The sequence below is a fragment of the Scyliorhinus canicula genome, chromosome 9, assembly GCF_902713615.1.
Source record: "Scyliorhinus canicula chromosome 9, sScyCan1.1, whole genome shotgun sequence".
Taxonomy (NCBI): Eukaryota; Metazoa; Chordata; class Chondrichthyes; order Carcharhiniformes; family Scyliorhinidae; genus Scyliorhinus; species Scyliorhinus canicula.
In genome coordinates, this window is record NC_052154.1 from 38,135,559 (window position 1) to 38,152,313 (window position 16,755).

General features: G+C 43.8%; 1 protein-coding gene across 3 annotated transcripts in view; it reads right to left on the bottom strand.

The window, feature by feature from the left end:
• jph3 (junctophilin 3) overlaps positions 1-15,746 on the bottom strand; it is a 211,615-nt gene extending 195,869 nt beyond the window's left edge. For 2 of the 3 annotated variants that reach the window (XR_005461789.1, XM_038806526.1), the window contains exon 1: positions 14,786-15,710. Coding sequence is in view for 2 of the 3 variants with exons in the window: in XM_038806526.1 (XP_038662454.1) it covers positions 14,786-15,167 (382 nt within the window). In the remaining variant the exon portion in view is untranslated. Of the gene's footprint in view, positions 1-14,785 lie in introns of all 3 variants that reach the window. The other variant, XM_038806528.1, reaches the window with a different exon arrangement.
• Positions 15,747-16,755: the final 1,009 nt, after the last annotated feature.

A 16,755-nucleotide genomic window follows, 5' to 3' on the forward strand; every position in this document is an offset into this window, starting at 1 on the left:
TTTCTGAACCCATGTTTCTAATATCTCCCTGTCGTGACACCATGCAGAGCAAACTGATGGAGCCGGCACAGAAGGTTTATGCTACCCTGACAGAGCGGGTGTCGAAGAATTATGATAAGGTGAAAAAGGCTATTTTGGGTGCATAGGAATTAGTTCCCGAAGCATATAGGCAAAAGTTTCAGAATTTAAAGAGACAGCGGAGTCAGACGTATGCTGAATTTGAAAGGATTAAGCAGAACAATTTTGATAGATGGATATGAGCATTCAGCAACTACTTATGAGACTCTGAGAGAGGTCCTTCTCTTAGAGGCATTTAAGAATTCTCTACCTTCTGTAATAAGAACCCATTTTAAATACCAGGGGCACAATTCTTCCCGACCCGGCGGGGCGGGGGGGTCCCAGCATAGCGGAGTGGCGCCAACCACTCCGGCGTCAGGCCTCCCCAAAGGTGTGGAATTCTCCGCACCTTTAGGGGCTAGGCCCCCGCCGGAGTGGTTTCCGCTCTGCCGGCCAGCACCAAAACTGGCGCCAACAGCCTTTGGCGCTATGCCGCCCAGCATCGGGGCTGGCCGAAAGGCCTTCGCCGGTCCGCGCATGTGCTGGTGCGTCAGCGGCCGCTGACATCACCACCGGCGCATGCGCGGTGGAGGGGGTCTCTTCCGCCTCCGCCATGGTGGAGGCCGTGGCGGCTGCGGAAGATAAAGAGTGCCCCCACGGCACTGCCCGCCCGCCAATTGGTGGGCCTCGATCGCGGGCCAGGCCACTATGGGGGCCCCCCCGGGGTCCGATCGGCCCGCGCCCCCCCAGGACCCCGGGGGCCCGCTCGCGCCGCCAATCCCGTCGGCACAGAGGTGGTTTAAACCATGTTGGCGGGATTGGCCTGTCAGCGGCGGGACTTCGGCCCATTGTGGGCCGGAGAATCGCCGCGGGGGGCACGCCGATTGGCGGGGCGTGATTCCCGCTCCCGCCGATTCCCAGGTGGCGGAGAATTCCGGCCACGGCGGGGGCGGGATTTACGCTGGCCCCGGGCGATTCCCTGACCCTGCAGGGGGTCGGAGAATTCCACCCCTGAGGGTGAAGATTGCTAGACAGGCAGCAATTATGGCTGATGATGATGAGCCAATCCATAAATTTTAATCTTTGTCCCATCACCACATAATTTTGAAAAGGATAAGAAGTGGGAGAGTGAAAGGAAGGCAGGAAGCCAAGGTAAGGAATGGACAGCTGGGAATACTCCAACATATCCTCCTCCAACCAAGAAGGAAGGTACTGAGGGTGGAGGTGAGACTCAGAAGCCTAGATGTTTCCATTGTAACAAGGCAGGACACATTCGTTCAGTATGTTGGAAGCTGAAGGAAAGCCCCTGGGACTGTTGAGGATTCATGAGGAGGATTCCAAAAAGGGAACAAAAGTGGAGAATACTACAGACTCTTGCTTGAACTGGACTTAGGAGACCTGAGGTTAAGACTGCTGTGGGAGCAGGTGTGAGGAATAAGGTAGAGGAGAGATATGCAGGGATTTTGTCTGAGGGGAAGATCACCCCATTTTCCACAACTGATGGAGACAAACCCATAACTATACCTTAAAATAAAGTTAGAGTACGCAATTCATTTTTCCAATTAAGGGGCAATTTAGTGTGGCTAATTCATTTAACCTGCACATCTTTTTGGGGTGTGGAGGTGAGACCCAAACAGTCAAGGGGAGAATGTGAAAACTCCACATGGGCAGTGACCCGGGGCTGGGATTGAACCTGTGTCTGCGGTGCCGTGAGTCAACAATGCTAAGCGCTGAACCATTTTGCTGCCCAAACCCTGGGCAGCATGGTAACATAGTGGTTAGCACAATTGCTTCACAGCTGCAGGGCCCCAGGTTCGATTCCCGGCTTGGGTCACTGTCTGTGCGGAGTCTGCACGTTCTCCCGGTGTGTGCGTGGGTTTCCTCCGGCAGCTCCGGTTTCCTCCCACAGTCCAAAGATGTGCAGGTTAGGTGGATTGGACATGGTAAATTGCCCTTAGTGTCCTAAATTGGGGTTACTAGGTTATGGGGATAGGGTGAAGGTGTGGGCTTGGGTAGGGTGCTCTTTCCAAGGGCCGGTGCAGACTTGATGGGCCGAATGGCCTCCTTCTGCACTGTAAATTCTAATTCTATGAAACCCATAACTATTTTAAGGGACACAGGTGCTACTCAAACTCTCTTACTGGAGAAGGGTTTGCTTTTCTCTCCAGAAAGCTCAATGAAAGCTAAGGTATTAGTGAATGGTATACGTGGAGATCATATCCCAGTTCCATTGTATTAAGTACAATTGAAGAGTGATTTAGTGTCAAGTCCAGTGGTGCTCGGGGTGGTTAAGAACTTCCCAGTGGATGGAGTAACTTATTTTTGGGGAATTATTTGGCAGGAGTGAAGGTTGTAGCTTCACCCATGGTTACAGAGTCCAAGGGAAGTACTGCAGATAGCATACGAGGCACCAACGGTCGGGCATGTTGAAATTAGGAAACCTCATTGGGCATTGAATGACTCAAAGAAAGAAATGTTGAAAGACACGAATCCCATATCAATTGACAATGATAGTGGATCTGATTATGCTGATACTGATGAAATTATCTCTATAAGAATGATTCCTCACAGAGACTTGTCAATGACAAATTCTGGTAGGGAACCAGATTCTGAGAACTCCAAGCCTGAAGGTGACCATAAGAAAGAGGAGTTTGCATCTAATAATAATAATGGTGATGAAAGTGACGAGAGTTCTGAATTCAATTTCGGTTCTGATTATGAAGTAATGATAAACAATTGCAACTGAATAGACCTGTCACTAACTAATCTTGAACAAATGGCAGGTAATTCTTCCAAAGTTAGGAAAGAAGACAGCAAATTGGAAGACAAAAGTGAATTGGACTTTTCTAAAAGTAATTTGTTACAGCCTCTCGCAGTAAACCCCATGTCATTCACTTCAGGTGTAAATATTTCCCAGTGCAAGCCTGTTTTAAAGGAAAATATACATAATAGCATGGCATCGGTTATTCAGGATGTGGACCGCAAGGACTATGAGGTGACACCAAGCAAACAGCTGATTGACCTGCATCCTTTTAAAAGTCCTCAATGCCTCTTCAAGGTAAAGGAAGCAAATAACAAAGGGGATGAAATAATCAGTAATCAATTTCTTTTGAAAATTAAGAGGAAGGTGAATGGAGAACCATATAGTGATTCTGCAACCACATCTGTTAACAAAAAACAGAAAGTTCATGGAGCCAGTAGCATGCCACCCTCTGATTCTGAATGTAAGGAAGACTCTGCAAAGCACAAGTTGTTTCAGTTCATATTACTAAATGGGGATAGGGGCTGTGATTGCAAATACTCCAATGAGGATGTAAAAGATGTAAAACAAAGAATGGGGCATATCCAGCTAACCAACTCAAAGATTGAGCCCTCAGCTATACTTGCAGCTGAAGGAAAAGTTGGTAAGAAAAATAATGTAAAGCAGGAGGGGCTGAAGAGTGAATATTGATTAAAAATGAACCAAATATTTCCCTCAGCATTGATAACACTGCCTGTAGTTTGGCTGCAGAAGATCCTCGAAATTTGGATATTCATTGGACAATCAGAAAAGACTGGCTACACTGTGGGAGAGACAGAAATGCAGAGGAAACTCATTCAAGGGGGCCTTTGCAATTTGGACAGTCAAAGGAATGCATGTTGTTTATGATTTTGTAGATGAGATCGAAAACAAGACACTGTTTGAAGATATCAGAGGGAGATCAAAAATGAAAGATGCAAACCTATTGAAGGAAGAAGAAAGAAGATATGATAAAGACATTGAAAGAGTATAGACAGAGTTGTAGGGAAACACCAGGTGGCACTCTGTTAATTAGTCATGATGTAGACATAGGAATCTCTGAAGCAATATACATCTCGACTAAAACCATGGAGACTGGTTCAGTTAGAGACTGAAATACAGTGCATGTTGGGCATGTTGCGGAAACAAGTGAAAACACTGGTCCACAGAATGCCAAGGAGGGTGTGAGAGATTGAAGGCCAGGTTATTAAGTGAACCGATGCTGGCCACCACGGACTTTTCCAGGCCATTTAAAATAGCCACAGATTCCAGTGGCCTGTTGGTAGGGGCAGTGCTACTATAAGACAACAATGCAGGGATAGAGAGGCCAGTGGGATAATTTCCCCAAAAAACTAATTCCATGCCAGATAACATTTTCCACCATTGAAAAGGAAGCCTTAGCCTTGCTATTAGCCTTTCAGCTCGTTGAAGTATATTCCAAAAAGACATTAATCAAAGCATAGTTTTTACATACCATAATCCATTTGAAGTTATAAAAAGGTTTAAAACCCGGAATGCAAGGTTATGCCATTGGAGTTCATTGCTACAACAGTTCAACGTTAAAATTATACAAATTCCCAGAAAGGATCATGTGATTGCGGATGCTTTGTCAAGCATTTAAAGGTCGACTAGTCACCAATGTAGGGATTGGGAAGGGAACTTGTATAACAGGGATGGGTTGGATGGATATGATTTATGTCTTGCATACACCATAATGAAACGTCCTTCCCCTGAAGTTTCATTCTTTTAGGGAGGAGCTATATTTATTTCCTTATTTCCCCTTTCTTTTATTTTGACGTTATTATTTTTGATGTGTGGATGATTAATGGACAAGTATCTTTAAAGCAAGCAGCAGTAATCAGAAGTTACATGAAGCTGCTTGTCACAGCTGGTTTGAACAGGAGGCTCTAGACTTGTCGGCACCAGAGAGAGATTGGGTGGGACTCGAAATGATTGGCTGGTGGCCAATGAATTGTCCCAAAAGGCCATACTCTGCCCGGTAACAGGTGATGGTTGAATCCTATTATGCTGGAATAATTTCCAGAGTCCCAAGGAGTTTCAGTTTGATTCTTGGCAGCAGAGAGACAAGAACCTTCTCTCTCTTTCTCCAGAAATACTGTATTTCTGAACTTGCAAAGAACCTTAATGAATCTATCACCAGGAAAACCATTACAGGCTGGAAACTAAGACCAGAACTGGATACATCTCTCCAGAAGAGGCTGTGAGTACTGTATCTCTAACACTGCAGAGAACTACAATAAAAGCAAGGTTTGAAAATGAGTAAAGTGCTGGAAGCCACTATCTGAGACAAAGACTATTTTTCCTTTTACTTATGATTTCTTACCCCTTTTTCCCCCCTCTGTGTTTGTCTATGTTGTGTGTGCGTATATAGAGGGTGAGGGGCAAGTTAAAGCGGAGCAGTAGGAATTAGATAGTAGTTAACCAGTTGGATTTGCTGCAGATTTCATTATACTTCTTGTTATAAATAAACAGTAATTGTGTTTACGTGTACAAACCTGGTACCAAAGGGCAGTATGGTGGCACAGTGGTTAGCACTGCAGCCTCATAGTGCCAGGGTTCCAGGTTTGAATCCGACCTCATGTGACAGTCTGCGTGGAGTTTGCAGTTTCTCCCTCTGTCTGCGTGGGTTTCCTCTGGGTGATCCGGTTTCCTACCAAAGTCGAAACAATGTGCTGGTTATGTGGATTGGTCATGCTAAATTTTCCCTAAGTGGCCAAAGGTTACGTAGGGTTACTGGGCGAGGGTGGGGGGTTGGACATAAGTAGGGTGCACTTTCGGAGGTTTGGTGCAGACTTGATGGGCTAAATGGCCTCCTTCAGCACTGTAAGGATTCTATGACTGTAATTATTGGACAGACAAGGGTCCAATGCTTCGGGTAGTTTTTGCGACTCCAGGTCAAGCGGGGCTTGCATTGACCCCACACTAGCCCAGGGTGTTGCAATAAATTATGCAAGTATATAATATAATTGAATTATGTTGATATTGTTCTTGATTTTTGAATCATTCATTTATTACACATACTTCCAGAGGATTGGGGATTTCACAAAATTGCATTGCTACAATATTGATGATGTATTAAAAAAATGGTTTTGTCATCTGCAGATCAATTAGTTCATATAACTGAGTGTCATATAATTGTGCACACATCAGTGTGGAATTGAATATTTAAAGTGACCTAAATTAAGACATTTCAGCATTATTTGAGCATTTTAAAACTTGACTCAAGATATGCTAGTGATCAGTGAAGACCACCCAGCTTTAATTGAAATAGAATGGCCCAAGTTTGATAGCTTGGTGTAGATTTCTGTCTTTACTGCCTGGGCATTAAGTACCACCTAAGCTGAGCGCAGAAGGGTAACTTTGGCCAAGAGGATCACGTGAAAATGACAGTCCTCCCGAGATTGCTGTTTGTGTTTCAGTGTCTTCCAATTTTCATTCCCAAGGCATTTTTTAGGAAGTTGAATGTGGCGATCTTGGGTTTTATATGGACCAGGAAAGCCCCACGGGTGAAGAAGATCCTACTTGAGTGGGAGCACAGGGATGGGGGGTTGGCCCTTCCAAACGTTATTAATTATTACTGGATGGCTAATATATCAATGGTTAGGAAGTGGGTAGTGGGGGAGGGGTCGGTGTGAGAGTGAGTGGAGGCGGCACCTTACAAGGGCACGAGTCTGAAGGCTTTGTTAACGGCACCTCTGCCGTTCTCGCCGGCTCGGTACTCCACAAGCTCAGTGATAGTGGCAGCCCTGAGAGTGTGGGAGCAATGGAGGCAGCACATGGGACTGGAGGGGGCATTGGTATGGTCACCGATCTGTGACAATCACCAGTTTGCTCCAGAGGGGTTGGACAGGGTCGTCAGGAAGTGGGAGCGGGCAGGGATTGAGAGTTTGGAGATCTCTTCATTAAGGAGAGTTTCCCGAGCTTGGAGGAGCTAGAGGAGGAGTTTGAGTTGCCAGGTGGGAATGGGTTCCGTTACTTACAAGTGCGGGATTTTGTCCGGAAGCAGGTTCCGGGCTTTCCTTGCCTCTCACTAAGGGGACTACAGGATAAGGTGATGTCAAAAACAGAGGTCGGGGAGGGGCGGGTCTCGGAAATATACAAAGAACTGATGGAATGGGAAGGGGTTCCAATAGGGGAGGTGAAGAGGAAGTGGGAGGAAGAGTTGGGAGAGGAGTTAGAAGCGGGTAATGGGTGGAGGCCCTGAGGAGAGTCAATGCATCCTCATCATGTACCAGGCTTAGCCTGATCCAATTCAAGGTGGTCCACAGGGCTCATATGACTGTGGCCCGGATGAGTAGGTTTTTTGAGGTGGAGGACAGTTGTGGGCGGTGTGGGGGAAGTCATGTGAACCATGCGCATATGTTTTGGCCATGTCCGAGGCTGAGGGGATTTTGGCAGGGATTTGCAGATGTCATGTTAGAGGTCCTGGGAGGGAGGGTGACTCCGAGTCAGAGGTGGCAATATTTAGAGGGTCGGAAGGGGGGGGGGGGGGGGGGGGGGGGGGGAAGAGAGGCCGATGTTTTGTCCTTTACCTCCCTGGTGGCCCAGAGACGGATTCTGATGGGCTGGAGGGACTCGGAGCCTCCAAAGTTAGGTGTTTGTGTCAGTGACATGGCAGAGTTCCTTCGGCGAGAGAAAATTAAGTTTGCCTTAAGAGGTTTAGAGATTCGCCCGGAGATGGCAGCCGTTCATCGACTTCTTCAAGGAAAATTGACCGTGGGGATGGCATGGAGGTGACAAATATGGGTAGGAAATATAATGTATGGGTAGTTAGGGTCTGTGCTGGGGGGGGCGTAGGATCTGTGCTGGGGGGGGGGGGGGGGTATGTTATTGTGGGGTTTTTGTGTGTTGGATCTCTTTCTTTAAAATGTTAAATTATAAATGCCTCAATAAAATATTTTTTTCTTTAAAAAGAAGATCATGTGCCACTAAGGGATTTAATTCCATTTAAATTAATTGAAAGAAAATTTGGGTGGGTTTGAAAAGGAGGTTGTAATTCTCTCCCCAACAGCGTTTTCTCTCTGCATTCCACCCAGGTCATGTTTAATGCTTGGGAAATAAAGGCAAAGACCTATAACCATCAGCTGATTATAGTGAGATGTTGGAGAGTTACAATGGGCTTTAGCACCCCAGGGTCTTGAAAAGTCAACCAGGCTTCCAATTCATGATTATTATCTGGTTACTTCTCCTTAAGATGCCTGTTTGCATCAGAGTGACATGAGATATGTGTGTGATGCCCAGCACAGTCAAATATCCTGTAGGCACTCACTGTTTAAGCTCAAGTATGAACCATAGAATGTTATGATGCAGAAAGAGGCCATTCAGCCCATTGTGTCTGCACTGGCCAAAAATAGACAAAAGAAACAGCTCTCATTTAAATTCCATATTCCAGCATCTGGCCTGTAACCTTGCAGGTTACATCAATTCAGATGTAGATCCAGGTACATTTTAAATGAGATTAACATTTCACCTCAACCACCAATTTAGGCAGTGAATTGCAAATGCCCAAATGAAATATCAAAGAGAAAACAGTGCCTTGTATACAAATCGAGAGTTCATCTGATGATGAAATAATGGGAGTTGTGAAAAAACTGTTTGAAATTATGGCAGCCATTTAATTAAAATTCTTTTCTCATAACCCATATAGATTTCTTTATGTAGCCTAGTATTTTTTTTATAGTGTCAGTTTACCAAATGGAGGGTAGGATGGGAGGAAAGACTGCTTTAGAGGGTTGGCTCTTTGCAAAGATAAATATGGATCTCCATGTGAAATTACGGTTTCAAAATGAACCATTACAACAAGCACTTGAAACAATAACTTGCTTGTTGCGTGCCTGGTTGGTGTCCAACCAGAAACTCCTGCTCTATTAAATATGTTATTCCTGGATGGGAGTAATGCTGTTTTCATGACCTGGAATTTGCTGGATTTTGACAGCCAAGTGTCGATCTTTGCAGTTTTTTTATCCATCTGAACTTTGCTTCACCATTAACCACATATTTTTTGGGGGGGGGGGGGGGGGGGGGGTGATAGATTCAGTGACATTGAGTGCAAGTTATCCATTTCATCCCGATAAATCTGTGGAGTGGGGGTGCAATTAATGCAAATATATTTCCTGGTAGTCTGGTGTACAATGCACCCAAATTACTTGAAGATCAAGAGATGTTCATTTTCTGCACTATTCGCAAAATCTGAACAAAGGTCTTCAGGCAGTCCCACATTGCCAGCACAACCTTCACATCTGGTACAAACACCTATTTACATTCTTCAAAACCTGTCATTCTTGTATCTGTTGCCTTTGTTGCATGCAGAATTTCTATAACCGACAGAATAATCTGATTATCTCAGCCAATCAAAGATTGAATAACCAGTCAATGGTGTCCATGGAACTCATTGGTTATTCATGTATCCAGCAACTCGCAGTCAATTCATTTTTTTCCAATGACAACAGAGGTGGGTGGAGAGATTGGGGATTGGACTGGAGCAGCAGTGACCCATATTATTGCTCAACCTCTTGGACCCATCAAAGTAATGTGACACTTAACCGTTGACAGATATTTTGGTTCCATTATCCATAGAACTAATTAGAACATTCACAGACTCTAACCAATTTTCCTGAAATGGTAATTAGGAACACAATAGAATGACAATTTTGATATTAAAAGTAGTTCAGTACCTGAAACCACTCAGTTCATGACCTCATTACAGCTTTGGTCCAAAAATGGACTAAAGAACTGAACTTAAGAGGAGAGGTGAGAGTGACTGCCCTTAACCTCAAGGCAATATTTGACTAAACGTCACATCAAGGAGCCCTAGTCAATGGGAATCAGGGGAAACCTCTCCACTGGTTAGAGTCATACCTTGCACAAAGGAAGATAGTTGTGGTTGTTCGAGATCAACCTTCTCAGCTCCAGGACATCACTGCAAGAGTCCTCGGGATGGTGTCCTGGGCCCAACTAGCTTCAAGTGCTTCATTGATGACCTTCTCTCCATCATAAGGTCAGTTGTGAGGATGTTTACAGATAATTGAACAATGTTGAGCACCATTTGCAAATGCTCAGATTCTGAAACAATCTTGTTGACATGCAGCAAGATCCAGGCTTGGACTCAAAAGTGGAAAATAACATTTACGCCATACGAGTGCCAGGCAATGACCATCTCCAACAAGGGAGAATCTAATCATCTCCCTTTGACATCCAATGGAATTACCATCGCTGAATTCCCCACTATCAACATCCTGGGGGTCAGTATTGACCAGAAGCTGAACTGGACCAGCCATATAAATACTGTGGCTACAAGAGCAGGTCAAAGATTGTGAATTCTTTAGAGACTAACTCACCTCCTGATTCCCCAAAGACTGTCCACCATCAACAAGGCACAAGTCAGGAGTATAATGGTACACTCTCCACTTGCCTGGATAAGTGTGGCCCCAATAACACTTGAGAGACTTGACACCATCCAGGACAAAGCAGCTGCTTAATTGACACCCCATTCATCACCTCAAACATTCATTCCCTCCACTACTGAAACGCAATAGCAGCAATGTGTACCATCTACAAGGTATACTACAGCAACACACTGAGGCTCCTTCGGCAGCATCTTCCAAACACATGACCTCTATCACCTAGAATCACCAATTCTGGTCGCCACACTACCAGAAGGATGTGGAGGCTTTAGAGAGAGGGTGCAGAAGAGATTTACCAGGATGTTGCCTGGTATGGAGGGCTTTAGCTATGAGGAGAGGTTGAATAAACATGGTTTGTTCTCACTGGTACGACGGAGGTTGAGGGGCGACCTGATAGAAGTCAACAAAATTATGAGGGGCATAGACAGAGTGGACAGTCAGAGACTTTTTCCCAGGGTAGAGGGGTCAATTACTAGGGGGCATAGGTTTAATGTGTGAGGGGGCAAGGTTTAGAGGAGATGTACGAGGTAAGTGTTTTACACAGAGGGTAGTGGGTGCCTGGAACTCACTGCCGGAGGAGTGGTGGAAGGAGGGACAATAGTGACATTTAAGGGGCACCTTGACAAATACATGAATAGAATGAGAATAGAGGGATACGGACCCCAGAAGTGTAGAAGATTTTAGTTTAGATGGGTAGCATGGTCGGCGCAGGCTTGGAGGGCTGAAGGGCCTGTTCCTGTACTTTTCTTTGTTCTTTGTTCTAGAAGGGCAAAGGCAACAAATGCATGGAAACACCACCGCCTGCAAGCTCCCTCCAGGACACATCATCCTGACTTGAACCCCTCTCGCATTCCTTCAATGTCTCTGGTACAGAATCCTGGAAATTCCTTCTTAGCACACTGTGGGTCTACCTACAACATATGGCGTGCAGCAGTTCAACAAGGCAGCTGACCAACACCTTTGTAAGAGCAATTATGGATGAGTAATAAATACTGTCCTAGCCAGTGACACCCACATCCCATGAACAAGTAAAAAAACAACTATAAATAATACTTATTGTGACAAGTAGGCTTATGTTAGCACTACAATGAAGTTACTGTGAAAAGGCTATAGTCGCCATGTTCTGGCGCCTGTTTGGGTACACCGAGGGAGAATTCAGAATGTCCAATTCACCAACAGCACGTCTTTCGGGACTTGTGAGAGGAAACCAGAGCACCTGGAGGAAACCCACGCACACACGGGGAGAACGTGCAGACTCCGCACAGACAGCGACCCAAGCCGGGAATTAAACCTGGGACCCTAGTCCTGTGAAGCAACAGTGCTACCCACTGTGATGTGCTGTGGTCACTCGATGGGATGCTCATTTCAAAATTAAGCTGGTCATATCGCAGGTGTGGCAATGATTGCAGATCTTGAGGCTATTTTGCCTCATGAACACAAGGCAAAGGCAGTGAAAATTGATTCCCATATCTTCAAGTCAGGCTCTCAAGCACAGCTAAAACAGTTCACCCAACATCATAATCGGCTTAAACCTGAACTTAAGTAATTGTTTTAAAGGACAAAATTATTCAGAAAGGATTGTTTTTGTAATGGATGAATTTTAAAATCAATGACGATGCATGTTTCAGTGTAAGGCTACTAAATTAGAGGGGAAAGATTTTGTGATAGCTACAAATATGCCCAGGTAACTTGGCTTTGAGAATCTGTACATTTTCAGTGAATCAAGGCTTAAGTAATGGATGGCTACTGTCAGTCAGCCTAATTTTATTGTGTATCATTTTCATATTTTATTGACATTAATGTTAAAATTGACCCTCTTTGCATACTTTTTGTTGTTTTTTCTTGTTTTATGTTTTGTATTTCTAGACTCAGATCTGAACACTTTTGCCATAAAGGTTTTATGGTCCAGTTGAAACCATTTTTAAAAACATATATTGAAAAATGTTGTTGAAAATAGTATATTTTTATGAATTTATCGAGTATATAATAGCAGATTTTTGGAAAGCACTCCGAGGCAAGAAATTCACAGCAGATTTTGATTTTTTTCAGTTTTATGTAAGATGTTCTCTGTTCCATATTTACTGTGAGCATAGCATTGTGTGAAATTGACATCCATGTTTCTTTAGTCCTACTGGTAATATCAATAGCAACAACAAATTCATTTTCCTGCACGGACCCGATAGGCCTAATGTCCTCTTTCTGAGTTGTAATCATTCAATGGTTCTATGATACTGCGAGCATGTTTGGAAACATGGTTTATTTTTTCCCCAATACTTTACAATGGTGACTAACAGCTCTCCTGGAGAGCTCTTCATAATAAGTCAGTTGGTATCCTGTTTTATAATGAAAGGGGTGTTATATCATGTAATATATATTACTGTGCTCCTGGGATTTAGTTATGTTTAATTACCTGTTCCTTTAAGCTACATGGTTGAATTGCTGTAAATCCTAAGGTCAATTACTGATTAATTGCTGTTGGTGAGAAAGGTTTGTAGAAGTGCTCGTGCCAGATCAGAAGATAGTCCATTATGTGTGGAACAAAAGACATGTGTTTGCATATTAATATGTTTCCCCTATCTCTATCCCAAAAAGGACCAGTAATCACATTGTAAAACAACAACTAGTATTTTTATAGCCCTTTTGCCGAAATAAAGCGCCTTAAAACACTTCACAGGAACGTTATATTGCTAAATTTGATAAGGCGACATTAAACAATTTGGGCCAGAAGTGTAAAAGTAATTTGTCACCACTCCCTGCAACAATAGTGTGGAATATGGAAGAGTGACTCCAGAAATGAGGAAAAACAGCTCCAACAAATTAACATTAATCCAAGTTGACATATTTTACTGCAAGCTGGGCGCAGTGAGCACTAAACACAATTTTGCACATTTTAACATGTATGTATAGGAAAGCAAGTATTGTGATCATTTTGATACAGGTTCTCCGCAATTCGCTTTAAGATGATATTGTTTTCCCTGTGCAATGTCTGCTGCACGGATTAGAGAATTTATGAATTCTCTGACATCCTTCTGGTTACATTCGATTTTGTTTTTAATCGAACAGACTTATGCTTTCATTCTGCTTTTTGTAATTCAAAACCAAGGGTTCTGTAACGGGAGTAATCTAATAAAGCCTTGTTCATGGTTTCTTATAAATTAATAATTTATCATGCACCCATCAGAAGGAAAAGTTACTTTCGGCATTGTTCCTACTCAATGAATCCTTAAAATCTGTGTCACTATCTCCGTAATTCCATGTTTTATTCGCCCTTTTTATCAGCTCCTTTAAAAGGTTCTTGTCCTTGTTTAGTCTGGTCATTTCCCATCTCTTGCATGTTTCACACAGGTAGTTGGTGACACCAACTTTACTATGACCACCGCCATAGGGCAGAAGTCCTTGTGCCACCTTATTTATTCCACACGGAGTTGAGAAGCACATGTAACCGGTTGCTTCACTTCGGTTACAAGCTCCACAATCACAACCGCACTGGGAATGGTTTCAAAAAAGCGTTTTCTTCCACAGTGCACAATGCGGAAAACGGATTGTATGATTGCCAAGATAACAGGATTGCCAAGAGTTTAAGTGAATAAAATTGAAACCTTAAATGCTATAATTCCACCGTTTGTGCAAAGTCAGCAGACCCGCGTCTTAACTTGAAATCTTTGCCTAGTCATCACTAGCCTATCACGGTGCCCTGGCGTTTATCTCTACCTGTCTTCTCTTCCTTGCCTGAAGCCCAGTTGCAATATCACCGCCCCCCCCCCCCCCTCCCCTCCCCCCCTCCCCTTATGGATTTCTTTGCTTGTCCGATTTAGTGTTGTTTTGTGCTCTTTCAAAATTATGTTTTCAGTTATGTTGGTTTTCTGGTCCTGTGCAAAACCAAAGCACTCATTTACATCTGGTCTTGCAGATAAATAATGTTCATGTAATAGGATTTTTGGATGATCAGTTTCTAGCATTGCACCCCATGTTCTCTCGACAAGAAAATATTCTTCATCTTATTTACTTGTGAGACTTTTTAATAAGCCTCATCTTTATCACAATCTTCTTTGTTTTTTTGCCAAGTTTTTCTGAATCTTTAGAAATGGGGGGTGGTTGAACAAGCTGACAAGTGTGGATCTGTCTTGCCTCAGCTGCACTTTTTAAAACTGTAGTGGGCATTTTGACCCGCGTTTTTAGTTTGAGATCTATTGATCTTGCACCGACTCGGTCTCCATTATTATTAGGTACTTAACATTGTGGCTTTCTTTTTTGAAATCCGAGTTCTCCATTTTCACAGGCGATTCGCATTGTCATATTGGAATTTGGGATAGAAGGGGTTTCAGAATGTATTACAAATGTGTGGGTCACATGCGGCATTGGTCCTGTGATCCTCCGAAGACTAACGTCTCCAATTATCAACTTTTTGGCACGCCCAATAACGTTTTAATACAGCTTTATCACAATTGCCATCATTTTCGCCTGAAACCTTTTATTTTGCAAAAGATGGGTTTATTGAGACACCGGTTAAGTTTTCTTCTCCTACCTCCATCTCTGTAGGTCTCTGTTCCGTATCCATCTTGTAGTCCATTGTTCCATGTTCCCTCGTACTTGGCTCCACTGCCAGTGCTTTCCCGAACTCCATATCGTCCTTTGAAACCATGGCACCATTCGCCTTTGTAGACCCACTTTCCCTTGCTCTCCACTCCGATGCCGTGCCTCTTTCCTTGAGCCCATGTCCCCTGGTAAGTATTGCCACTTGGCCAGGTGTACACTCCCACCACCTCGAAGCCATGGCTCCAGGAGCCCGCGTATTCTCCTTGGCCCTTTGGGCCGGTGCAGATGCCATGTCCGTGAGCCTTGCCATCTTCCCAACCTCCACAATACGACCCTCCATCGTCAAAATCGAACCTGCCACCCCTGGACATGCATGAAATGAGGATCACAATTCAGAGCAAGAAGGCGCCTGGACAATTAAAGAAGCCGGGCAACAAAACAAAAAAAAAGAAACACGAGCAACGCCTTCAACAAAGATGATGAGTCCACCAGAAATGAACCAACACTCGGCTACTATAAAATTCCAGTCATCTGGGATTCGACCGCCTGCGATAATTATTCAAAAATGATGGCATATTTATAATGAAATCTTCTAAAGGACGAGATTCAGTTGGTTAGGAGGATTACGCCTTTTGGCACAGCAATGCGTCTCTACACCTCAAGAGAAAAACAACAGACCTGATGTTTTTTTCCAATCTTGCAGCATTGCTCCAATGCTGGAGGGAGGATGCTCCTGTTTTCAGAGCAGTCTGGAGTGGATGGTGCTGAATCAAGGAATATTCCGTGATGGCTCTTTCGCTCTCCTGAGTCCTGATGCTGCTGTGTTTGAAACCCCGTTAGAGCGAACAGGGTCCCTCTCACCCCCTTCTCGATGGATTGAAGGCGCAGGATCTTGCGTAATGTTCATGTACACTTAGAGAATCCCATTGCTCGGATCCGTTACTGCTATAGAGACCAGGCTAATCTCTCACCGCCGGGCTATTTTTTTTATAGCTTCACCGAACATTCAGCAAATGTCCAGTGTTGGCTATTCTGAGTATGGGCGCTGTGTACATTTACATCTGGGATTTGACTTATGTTTTGTACGAACGCTTTTATTTAAAAAAAAATATTGCTTCGAACGGACACCGCTGTTTAAAAAAATAAAATAAACAACTTGGTACGTGGTTACATTTGATTTTATAAATAATGCATATATCCTATTTTATTTTGACTGCAATTTCTGTTGCCGAATTGATTGGTATTCTGCAGCACGGGAGCTGGAGGCCTCCTTCCTTCCTTTCAATTAGCAGGGCGTCTATTAAAACGACGGCGTTGTATTTATCGGAACAGATGCCACCACCAAATGTTAACGGTGGAAAGACGGTAACATGTATTGCTGCCCATTTTATTGTGTGTGTGTGTTTATGATCACCGCTCTTGTTAATGAAATTGAACGGGTTTATTTCGTGGATTGCGTAAACAATTTCTGATTGTGTGCTCGCCCGGTGCTAAATGATACATTGATCAATAAGGACAAACCAGCCTCGAGGCAGAATAGGATTATTCCGGTCAGGTCGCTGTTTTTCTGCTTACATTTCCTCGATGTGGTCACTATTTTCATCGGGAGCTGCATGGGTTTGTTAGGAGGTGGGGGGACAATAGCTTTAATCATCAGAATGTGTTCATGGTGTGCAGCCTGTAACTCCAATGAGTCTAATTAGCTTTACTGTTTCCCTTCCGGCCCGTTGCCAACAAATCCGATCGCCTTAACTTGTCAAAAATAGTCATCCTTAGAAATACGACACGCACAGTCACGTGTGTTTTTATTAATTGTTTCTCTTTTTTTGTGTGAATAGCATATAATTTGCTCTTTTATGTACATCTACAAAGCCTTTTGGCATAATTGTGCGTTGGGAATCATCCAAGATGATTGATAGGGGTGCTGTGTGAGAAAGAGAGCCAGGGTCCTAACGGGGA